A 12,535-nucleotide genomic window follows, 5' to 3' on the forward strand; every position below is an offset into this window, starting at 1 on the left:
GTAGTGCTAGCCCTCCTGGAACTCATATTGATTGCATTGCAGTGCCTGCAGTTCGGAAAAAAAAAATCTTTGAATGAAAGTCTATGAGAGCACTCGGGGCGATTTTGGGCCAGACAGAAATCGCCCAAAATACGGGCAGAACTACTCAGAACATGACTTGACGGTGACTGAACAATGTGAAAGCTAGTGTAACACTTTCATTGAATGTGTTAGGGGAAAAAACCCTCCCTTTTGCACTTTGGTGGTGCATCGCCCTTTTGGCCTATTGCCCTAATGAAGAAACCGTCCCTGCCCAATACTGTAGTTTGATTTTGCTATCCCACGTCACATCTCTGTATTTCTCACCCAGCACTCTTTCTCCCAGTCCACCAAGCTCCAGGTAGGCGTTCTGGAAGGCCTCCTTCAATTCCTCATCCATGGGCTGCTCTTTGCCCTGTATCAGGATGGTGGAGCAGCGGTCCAAAATGCGCTCTGGCGCCCCCTTCATCACCAGCAGGTAGTGGCTCTCGGTAGTCTCATCCGTCTCGTGCACTGACAGCTGGTGAGTGTGAGAGTGAGTGTTAATGAGAACAGAATAATCTGTTCAATCTGAATAAAGATGAGCACTTTAATCATATAACAATTAAATGAAATATCTTAGATTTCTTTAGATAAAGTCACTCATAATCAATGCAATAAATAAAAAATAAAATGATTTATACTATATGGGGCCAATGAATGCTTGAATCTGTTAGGCTGATGAACATTCTGAAGGTGTGCATTATTTTCAGGGACAATAACATGGCAAATGTAGTTCCAGGCAGCTCTTGACCACATTACATGCCTATTTCACTTTGCCACATGATTTCAGTTATTTCAAAGGTCCTTACAGCCTAAAACAGCAAAATAACCAAAACCCACAATGACACTGGCCAAACAAATACAGTGAGGTCAATAAGTATTTGATCACCCTGTGATTTTGCAAGTTCTCTTACTTAGAAATCATTGAGGGGTCTACAATTTTCAGCATAGGTGCATTTCCACTGTGAGAGACAGAATCTAAAAATAAAAATCCGGAAATCACATTGTATGATTTTTTAACAATTTATCTGTGAATTACTGTGTCAAATAAGTATTTGATCACTTGAGTCAAAAAATGTTAATATTTGGTACAGAAGCCTTTGTTAACAATTACAGAGGTCAAACGGTTCCTGTAGTTCTGCACCAGGTTTGCACACACTGCAGAAGGGATTTCGGCCCACTCCTCCATAGAGATCTTCTCTAGATCTGTCAGGTTTCGGGGCTGTCGCTGAGCAACATGGAGTTTCAGCTCCCTCCAAAGATTTTCTATTGTATTTAGGTCTGGAGACTGGCTAGGCCACTCCAGAACCTTGATGTGCTTATTACGGAGCCACTCCTTGGTTTTCCTGGCTGTCTGCTTTGGGTCATTGTCATGTTGGAAGACCCAGCCACGACCCATCTTTAATGCTCTGACTGAGAGAAGGAGGTTTTTGCCCAATATGTCACAATACATGGCCCCGTTCATCCTCTCCTTAATACAGTGCAATCGTCCTGTCCCCTGTGCAGAAAAACACCCCCAGAGCATGATGCTTCCAGCCCCATGCTTCACTGTAGGTATGGTATTATTGGGATGATACTCATCATTCTTCTTCCTCCAAACACGGCGAATAGAGTTAAGACCAAAAAGTTCTACTTAGGTCTCATCTGACCACAGGATTTTCTCCCATGACTCCTCTGGATCATCCAGGTGGTCCCTGGCAAACTTCAGACGGGCCTGGACATGGGCTGACTTAAGCAGGGGAACCTTCCGTGCGATGCAAGATTTTAAACCATGACGTCTTAGTGTATTACTGATAGTAGCCTTGGAAACGATGGTCCCAGCTCTCTTCACGGCATTGACCAGCTCCTCCCGTGTAGTTCTGGGCTGATCCTTTAGAGAGATCTTCCGTGGGGCCCCAGTCGAGGGACATTGACAGTCATCATTAGCCTCTTCCATTTTCTGACAATTGCTCCAACAGTTTTTCACCAAGCTGCTTGGCAATTGCCCCGTAGCCCTTTCCAGCTTTGTGAAGGTCTACAATTTTGTCTCTTGTGTCTTTTGACAGCTCTTTGGTTTTGCCCATGTTGCTACTTAGACGTTGGCTGATTGTGGGGTGCACAGGTGTCTTTATGACAGCTAACGACTAGTTTGCCATCAATGGCTCAAGCGTCGTTACTAGGTCTAAAATTACGTTTTGGAATTAGCAACGAAGGTATGGATGAGCTGCGTAAGAAATTAATCCTACTCACAATAGCATTTTAAGGACAAATATCTTGAAATATACAATCTGATCGATGTCTTGAGGTGTGGTAGCCGCAGTATAAGCAGAATAATTGACTTCACTCCGTTGAATTCTACGAAAATAATGCACACAATGCATTATTTTCTAAGAATTCAATGACCCGTCGTCAATTATTCCTTACATCTATAATGTAAAAACTTTAAACGGTGATAAAAATGAGTAAATCATGACAGGACCTACTGTACAATATACACTTTTACTCATTGATATCAAAATAAAATCTTGTTAAAATAATTGTTTAAAAAAGTTAAAATAATATCATACTGTTTAATATTGCTCTTCAAATCTTTTGTACACCAGAACTATATATATATTACAAATACAAATTTTATTTTGCAACAGTAAATTACTATAAAAGAAATGTATATGTACTAAGAAAGTGAACGTTACATTGACTAAATGTTAACCAAGTAAATGGATTCTCGATTCAGTCAAGTAGGATACTAAACAGTAAACAAACCTGGTATTTGTTGGTGGAGTTGAATGGGATTTCAGCCACTTTCTTGTTCTTGTCCCTCATGACTTTGACAGAGCCACAGGAGAGCTCAATGCACTTGAGAAGAGCCGATTCAGAGGCGTCACCTGCAACATCACGCTTCAGGATGGGCAGAGACTCCTGTCCCGCCTTAAACACGGCTCTGTTGCAGAGAGCCGCCACACGGGCCAGAGACAACCACGTCCCAGAGCTCTTGTCAAAGGACGCACCTATTAGACAGCATACACAGAATAAATATAGAATCTATATCTCTCTCTCTCTCTCTCTCTCTCTCTCTCTCTATATATATATATATATATATATATCCAAGCAATCAGCCAGAACAGCCTAGCAACAGCTAGAACACCCTAACAATCTATTTAAAATACCATTCAAATTTGCTTTTAAACAAAGTCTCTTATGGTTCCCAAGGCTCCATTTATTTATCTGATCAAAACTGTATCATTGTACATTTATAATAACTTTTTTTACTACCTGCATTATAAAATGTAATTTATTCCTGGGATGCAAAGCTGAATTTTAAGCATCATTACTTCTTCAGAGTGACATGATCCTTCAAAAATCATTCTAATATGCTTCTAATTTGCTGCTCAAGAATCATTATTTACTTCAGAGATTTAACTTAACTTTAGTGCCTTAAGGTGGGGTCAGTTAAAGTTTTGGCTCAACTTACCCCACATTATCTGGTTTACTTTGCCCCATAGCTGGCATTTTGGAAAAAAACTAGATAGCTTACCAATTCAGGCTAATATTTAGCTAAATGATTTTATATGTTGCTAAATCACCTATATTAATCATAAATTTAGACCTTAAGAAATTACATTTCATCTATTATGCTAAAATTATATTTGACAAGTCAAAAAGTAAATGGGTGCCTTCCACTCCTCCCATGTCTCTCTTTTTCACAGAAATCATGTGTGATTTTACAATACATGGTCACATTGCAGTAAAAGTGTACATTTGCCAAGATACAGGGGGTGGGTCAACTTACCCCACACTCCCCTATATATTGGATTGTTTAACGGCTATAAAGCTGACAAGAACAACAATTATTTGAAATAGGAATCTTTGGTGCAGTGTTATTTTAGAGATAATTTACCCCTGGTTTCACAGACAAGACTTAAGCCTAGTCTGCCCTACAAAGCAAAAAGGCAGTAACTACGCCGAGTGCAGAACTGAGAAAAATGACTTTAAAGTTATCCTGTCAACCAGCCTGTTATCCAATGCAAAAACCGTCCCGTGAGGATGCCGCGAAATCACACACATTTGAGATAAGATATTTTGTCACATAACAAAGGATGCCTTGAATGTTAATGATAATAACTAATTTTTGACCAAAAATGCAGTTACTGCCTTTTTGCTTTGTAGGGCAGTAGTCTTAGACTAAAATGTAAGAAACTTGCACAAACTGATCTAAAAATATATCAGTGCCTTTGTTTTGTCTCAAGATGCACACCAGTAGTGTTTTTTCTATAACATTTTGAATTATTTTGCTATTTATTTTTAAATCTTACACTTTCATTTTTTATTTCTAATTTCTTTCATTTTTAATTTCTAATTTCTTCTGCTGATCAAGGATTTATCTACTTGATCAAAAATACAGAAAAACCTTTTATTTTGTGAAATATTATTGCCATTTAAAATAATTTTTTTATTTTATTTTAATATACTATAAAATGTCATTTATTCCTGCGATCAAAGCTGAATTTTCAGCACCATTACTGTAGTCTTCAGTGTCACATGATCCTTCAGAAATCATTTTAAATTTGCTGATGAATAATAAATGTTGGAAACCGTTGTGCTGCTTCATATTTTTTGGGAGGGACCTGTGATATTTTTTTTTAGGATTCTCTGATTAATAAAAAGCTAAAAAGAAAAGCATTTATTTAAAAAAGAAAATTGTGTGTTACAATGTACAATGCTATCCAAAAGTTTGGGGTTAGTAAATTTTTTCTTTCTTTTTTTTCAAGAAATTAATACTTTTATTCAGGAGGGATGTGATAAATGAATAAAAAGTCAGAGTAAAGACTTGCATTGTTAGAAAAGATTTCTATTTTGAACACATGCTGCTTTTTTACTTTGTATTAATCAAAGAATCAAAGAAAAAAAGTCAAAAGAAAAATCACATGTTCCAAAAAACAATATGAAGCAGTGAAGCAGTTTCAACACTAATAAATCAGCACATCTGAATGATTTCTGAAGGATCATGTGACACTGAAGACTGGAGTAATGATGCTAAAAATTCAGCTTTGCATCACAGACATAAATTCTATTTTAAAGTATATTAAAATAGGAAACCAATATTAGAAATTGCAATAAGATTTCACAATATTGTTGTTTTTTTCTTTTTTTGATCGAACAAATACAGCCTTAAAGGGATAGTCACCCAAAAATGAAAATTTGATGTTTATCTGCTTACCCTGCTTATATAAATACTGTTCAGTTTCTCGCAAAAACCGATCGTTTCGTGTCTTAGGACATCAATGTATCGTCACGAGCTGCAGGGTGTAATTTGGATTTGTCTGTGCATGTTTTTGTTTACTTTTAAAGGTCTGGTGCCCATCCACTGCCATTATTTGGCTGGCAGACTGCACTGGTTTTCGTTAAAAATCTTTGTGTTCTGCTGAGGAAACAAAGTCACCTACATCTTGGATGCCCTGGGGGTAAGCAGATAAACATCAAATTTTCGTTTCTGGGTGAACTATAACTTTAATAACATTACATAACATTAAAAACATTACCAATCTTACTGAGCGGCAGTGTGTGTGTTTATACATACTGTATATATATGCTTTGTTAAAATCATAAATATCTTTATTGACAGTACTGATACATTTATTGCCTCCTTCCTGAATAAAAGTATTAAGCATCTAGCACTTATACTAACAACTCACCGGACTGATCTTCGGTGGTGTCGGCCTCATGGATCTGATTGTCGAACCACATGTGAGCGACAGTCATGCGGTTCTGAGTCAGGGTGCCGGTTTTATCTGAGCAGATGGTGGAGGTGGATCCCAGCGTCTCCACGGCCTCCAAATTCTTCACCAGGCAGTTCTTACGGGCCATGCGCTTGGCTGTGAGCGTCAGACACACCTGAGAGATGCAAACAGAACGACAGAAAGAGAGAAATAACAGAACAAAAGGAAGTGTGAGGCAGAAGTTGAAAGGAATAAAAGAGGTGGAGAGAAAAAGAAGACAACAGAGTTTTAGTGACATGACATTATTGGTAATGTGACACAAGGCAGCCTCGTGCAGTAAAAGAATCGTGTGAAATCAAAAAGAGGCTCTGAGTTGCAAAGCGAAGCACAGCAGGAAGCAGAGGTCGAAACATACTGTACGCAATGTCTGTCTTTTATTCACACAAATTCACTTGGTCAGGTCAAAACAGGTGTGACTTGCACTTGTCATTCAAAACTCTCTAAAATATGACAAAAGATATTATATAATCCAGATTATGTTAAATAAGGATTCACTTGCTATGTGAATAAACAAACATTTGTGCAGATTTTATTGTTCTGATAGGAACGTTCAAAATGCATTTACTACACATTTTCTTTTTTTTTTTTTCAAATTTTCAAAGTCTTTTAGACATCAATTTGTCCTATGACAGACTACAATTCTAATCAGATTCAGTGTGAAAAACAGATAAAAAAATTCAATCAGAATTTAATTTAAAAAACACTGGGAAACATTTTGATTTCCAGTATTTAAAACCAAATGTCAAGAGATTTAAAAAAATCTAAATATAGCCTGTGTCATATTAATATGTATCCATATTGCTTGGCCTATGCAAGATATTTTTGTTTACTTTTTTAATAAAGTCCAATATAGTGCCCTTAAGGCAACGTTGAGAAACCAATGCATATCATTTTTTTTTTAAAATCAATGAAACATATATGTGACCCTGGACCACAAAACCAGTCTTAAGTCGCTGGGGTATGTTTGTAGCAATAGCCAAAAATACATGGTTTGGGTCAAAATTATTGATTTTTCTTTTATGCCAAAAATCATTAGGAAATTAATTAAAATTAATGTAAAATTACTACTATAAATATATCAAAATGTAATTTTTGATTAGTAATATGCATTGTTAAGAACTTAATTTGGACAACTTTAAAGGTGATTTTCTCAGTATTTTGATTTTTTTGCACCCTCAGATTCCAGATATTCAAATAGATGTATCTCTGCCAAATATTGTCCTATCCTAACAAATCATCAGCAGAAAGCTTATTTATTGAGCTTTCATATGATGTATACATCTCGTTTTGTAAAATTTAACCTTATGACTGGTTTTGTGGTCCAGGGTCACATATGTTATAAAGGGCAGCGCAACTGTTTTTAACATTGATAATAGTAAAATGATTTCTGAAGGATCACGTGACACTGAAGACTGGAGTAATGATGCTGAAAATTCAGATTTTCACCACAGAAATAAATTATATATTCAAATATTTTCAAATAGAAAAAAGTCATTTAAACTGTAAAAATATTTCACACTATTACTGTTTTTACTTTAGCTTTTGTTCAAATAAATGGTGAGCAAAATACAATTATTTCAAAGCTTTAAAAAAAGCTACAGCATATTTTTTTGGTTTCTTTTTTTTTTGTTAGTTGTTTTTTGTTGACTTTTTATTATGTGTAAGTTTTAAAAATTGCAAAATACACTACCAATCAAAAGTTTTAGAACAGTAAGACTTCTCACTAAGATTGAGGTAATCACCACTTTTGATCAATTTAAAGCATTCTTGCTAAATACATGTATTCATTTCTATAATTAAAAAATTTAATTATACTTTCTCCAAGCTTTAGAATGGCATAGTGTATAATCTTACAAAAGCTTATAATTTCAGATAAATGCTGATCTTTGAATCTCTATTCATCAAAGTTTTCTGAAAAAAAAAATGACTCAACAGTTATAAATATTGATAACAATAAAAATATATATTTTTAACAGCAAATCAATTAAATGACACTATAAAACATATTCAAATATAAATTTTGCTGTACTTTGAATCAAATAAATGCAGGCTTGGTAAGTAGAAGAGACTTAAAAAAACATTAAAAATTTTACTGTTCAAAAACTTTTGACTGGTAGTGTACTTTCAAAACTTACAAGATATATTGCTGAGTGAAGTTAAGCAACAACCTTAATACTTATTTTTATTCTTTTCAGGAAAATTTTTGCATGAATTTATTTATGCAAGAATTATTACCATTTACTGTAAATATATAATTTGTAATATAAAAATAATAAATATAAAATTTCCCTGTTTGGTCCAAAAAACACTAACAAAAAAAAAACAAAAAAAAAAAACTGCAAAATGTCTCACCATGCTCAGTGTCAGTGAATTAAGCATGCATATTTAGCATGCATATTTATATTGCATTATGCATTATAAATGACACATTTCAGTGTACAGTGATACAATAAAAATGAGTGTGACGTCTGAGTAGAGTATGTTTCAGGTCTAGTGGTGCACGGCAGCCAGAGGCACAGGCCAGCCCCAACAGCAAAGCCAGAGCCCTGTCAGTCTCTAAGTGGCAGCCACTAGCTCGTACAGGCAACTAGAGATACAACAGAGTAATACTTTTTCAGATTTTCATATTGGCCTAGTCTTTCAACAGTGAGAGTCTGTAAAAGAACACAGGAAGAGAAAGAGGAACAGACAGAGAGAGAATGAGAGAGAGAGAGAGACAGTGACAGAGTCACGAAGAGTCACAGATACGAAGGATTAGAGAGAGGGAATACAGTTCAAGAACACACAAGATGATATTCGACACTACTGGAGCGTTCACCAACACCACACAACCACAGACAAGAAGCCACAACACTCGCTAACACTGTCAAGAGTTGCACTGAAGAAGAAAAGAAACAAAATAGAGAGGAAAAAGGACAGATAACAGATTCAGAGAAATTAAAGTGTATAAATATAATGTCATGAAATGTGTTCAGAATGGCACACTACTGTAATACTTGAACTGGAGAAGTATTGTAATAGCTTGACATTCCTGTAAGCATGTAAAATGAAAAAAAAAAAAAAAAAAAAACTAAACTAGCCTAAAATGCACTCTATTGTTTTTTCTAAAAATCTACAACCTAACTGTAATGAGTAAATGAAATACTAAATGTGATTTTGCAACTTTTTATAACTTTTATTTATTTATTTAGACTAATTATTTATTTGGAATTCCAATATTTAAATTTATTTTATTATTTGTATTATTTTTTTTTTTTTTTTTTTTTTACACAAAATATCATTTAAAGGTTTGGGGTCAGTAAAATTGTAATGTTTTGGACAGAAGTGTCTCACGCTGCATTAATTTAAGTTCAGATCTTGAGCAAAAGATTTGCGAATCCGCTCCAAATTTCTGTTCTGAATCAAATGATATTTGTGATCCACGCTCCGAAGTTCTGATCTAAAGCAAAAGATTTGCGAACCCGCTCCAAAGTCCCAATCTGAATCAAATGATTCACAATCCAAGCTCCGAATCCGGGTTCGCAAATCTTTGCTTTAGATCATAACTTCGGAGCGTGGATTGCTATCTAAAGTAAAAATTCATGAACCCGAAGTTCTGACCAGTGAACCAATGTGCATAGTATTCATCCTAAATTTTATGTGATAGAAGTAATTTTTAATACCATTTAGGGCAGATGCAGATTGGAATGCAGAGCCGATGTGAATCAAATGAAACGCAATCCACGCTACAAAGTTCCGATGTGAATCAAATTAATTGCGATCCATGCTCCAAAGTTCCCATCTGAATCAAATGATTTGTGATCAATGCTCCGAAGTTCCAATCTAAAGCAAAATATTTGTGAACCCGTTCCAATGTGAATCAAATGATTTGTGATCCACGCTCCAAAGTTCCAATCTAAAGCAAAATATTTGTGAACCCGCTCTGAAGTTCCGTTCTGAATGGAATGATGATCGCGATCCATGCTCCGAAGTTCCGATCTAAAGCGAAAGATTTGCGAACCTGCTCAGACGTTTCAATGTAAATCAAATTAATCGCGATCCACGCTCCGAAGTTGCAATCTGAATCAAATGATTTGTGATCCACGCTCCGAAGTTCTTATCTAAAGCAAAATATTTGTGAACCCGTTCCAATGTGAATCAAATGATTCGTGATCCACGCTCCGAAGTTCCAATCTAAAGCAAAATATTTGTAAACCCATTCCAACGTGAATCAAATGATTTGTGATCCACGCTCCAAAGTTCTGATCTAAAGTAACAGATTCATTAACCCGCTCTGAAGTTCTGTTCTGAATGAAATGATGAATGTGATCCATGCTCCGAAGTTCCGATCTAAAGCGAAAGATTTGCGAACCTGCTCAGACGTTTCGATGTGAATCAAATGAATCGCGATCCACGCTCTGAAGTTGCGATCTGAATCAAATGATTTGTGATCCATGCTTCGAAGATCTGATCTAAAGTAAAAGATTCATTAACCTGCTCTGAAGTTCCATTTTGAATCAAATGATGATTGCGATCCACACTCCGAAGTTCCAATCTAAAGCAAAAAACTCAAAACGAGCATAAAAATGATTAAGCTCATCCGGTAGAGAGGCGGCAATGTTTATAGTAGCTGGTTCCCTGCTCCCAAGTTCTGATCTAAATGTGAATGTGAATCAAATGATGTGAATCAAAGGAATCGCGGTCCACACTCCGAAGTTCCTATCTGAATCTAATGATTCGTGATCCACGCTCCCAAGTTCTGATCTAAATGTGAATGTGAGTCAAATGATGTGAATCAAATGAATCGCGGTCCACACTCCTAAGTTCCTATCTGAATCGAATGATTCGTGATCCACGCTCCCAAGTTCTGATCTAAATATGAATGTGAGTCAAATGATGTGAATCAAATGAATTGCGGTCCACACTCCGAAGTTCCTATCTGAATCGAATGATTCGTGATCCACGCTCCCAAGTTCTGATCTAAATGTGAATGTGAGTCAAATGATGTGAATCAAATGAATCGCGGTCCACACTCCTAAGTTCCTATCTGAATCGAATGATTCGTGATCCACGCTCCCAAGTTCTGATCTAAATGTGAATGTAAGTCAAATGATGTGAATCAAATGTCCACACTCCTGTGATACACACTCCGAAGTTCCTATCTGAATCTAATGATTTGTGATCCACGCTCCCAAGTTCTGATCTAAATGTGAATGTGAGTCAAATGATGTGAATTAAATGAATCGCGGTCCACACTCCGAAGTTCCTATCTGAATCGAATGATTTGTGATCCACGCTCCCAAGTTCTGATATAAATGTGAATGTGAATCAAATGATGTGAATTAAATGAAGTCAAATGATGTGAATCAAATGAATCGCGGTCCAAACTCCGAAGTTCTTATCTGAATCGAATGATTCGTGATCCACGCTCCCAAGTTCTGATCTAAATGTGAATGTGAATCAAATGATGTGAATCAAATGAAGTCAAATGATGTGAATCGAATGATTCGTGATCCACGCTCCCAAGTTCTGATCTAAATGTGAATGTAAGTCAAATGATGTGAATCAAATGTCCACACTCCTGTGATACACACTCTGAAGTTCCTACCTGAATCGAATGATTCGTGATCCACACTCCCAAGTTCTGATCTAAATGTTAATGTGAGTCAAATGATGTGAATCAAATGAATCGCAGTCCACACTCCGAAGTTCCTATCTGAATCGAATGATTCGTGATCCACACTCCCAAGTTCTGATCTAAATGTGAATGTGAGTCAAATGATGCGAATCAAATGAATCGCAGTCCACACTCCGAAGTTCCTATCTGAATCGAATGATTCGTGATCCACGCTCCCAAGTTCTGATCTAAATGTGAATGTGAGTCAAATGATGTGAATCAAATGAATCGCGGTCCACACTCCGAAGTTCCTATCTGAATCGAATGATTCGTGATCCACGCTCCCAAGTTCTGATCTAAATGTGAATGTGAGTCAAATGATGTGAATCAAATGAATCGCGGTCCACACTCCGAAGTTCCTATCTGAATCGAATGATTCGTGATCCACACTCCCAAGTTCTGATCTAAATGTGAATGTGAGTCAAATGATGTGAATCAAATGAATCGCGGTCCACACTCCGAAGTTCCTATCTGAATCGAATGATTCGTGATCCACACTCCCAAGTTCTGATCTAAATGTGAATGTGAGTCAAATGATGTGAATCAAATGAATCGCAGTCCACACTCCGAAGTTCCTATCTGAATCGAATGATTCGTGATCCACGCTCCCAAGTTCTGATCTAAATGTGAATGTGAGTCAAATGATGTGAATCAAATGAATCGCGGTCCACACTCCGAAGTTCCTATCTGAATCGAATGATTCGTGATCCACGCTCCCAAGTTTTGATCTAAATGTGAATGTGAGTCAAATGATGTGAATCAAATGAATCGCGGTCCACACTCCGAAGTTCCTATCTGAATCGAATGATTCGTGATCCACACTCCCAAGTTCTGATCTAAATGTGAATGTGAGTCAAATGATGTGAATCAAATGAATTGCGGTCCACACTCCGAAGTTCCTATCTGAATCGAATGATTCATGATCCACGCTCCCAAGTTCTGATCTAAATGTGAATGTGAGTCAAATGATGTGAATCAAATGAATCGCGGTCCACACTCCGAAGTTCCTATCTGAATCGAATGATTAGTGATCCACGCTCCCAAGTTCAAATTAATCAAATGA

General features: G+C 36.5%; 1 protein-coding gene across 1 annotated transcript in view; it reads right to left on the bottom strand.

Annotated features, from left to right (window-relative positions):
• atp1a3a (ATPase Na+/K+ transporting subunit alpha 3a) overlaps window positions 1-12,535 on the bottom strand; it is a 64,335-nt gene that overhangs the window by 15,023 nt on the left and 36,777 nt on the right. The window contains exons 9-11 of the mRNA XM_073821609.1: window positions 5,733-5,931; window positions 2,803-3,047; window positions 346-538 (exon numbers count right to left, since the gene is read on the bottom strand). Of these exons, the coding sequence (XP_073677710.1) occupies window positions 346-538; window positions 2,803-3,047; window positions 5,733-5,931 (637 nt within the window). The remainder of the gene's footprint in view (window positions 1-345; window positions 539-2,802; window positions 3,048-5,732; window positions 5,932-12,535) is intronic.

Source organism: Garra rufa, chromosome 17, assembly GCF_049309525.1.
Source record: "Garra rufa chromosome 17, GarRuf1.0, whole genome shotgun sequence".
Taxonomy (NCBI): domain Eukaryota; kingdom Metazoa; phylum Chordata; class Actinopteri; order Cypriniformes; family Cyprinidae; genus Garra; species Garra rufa.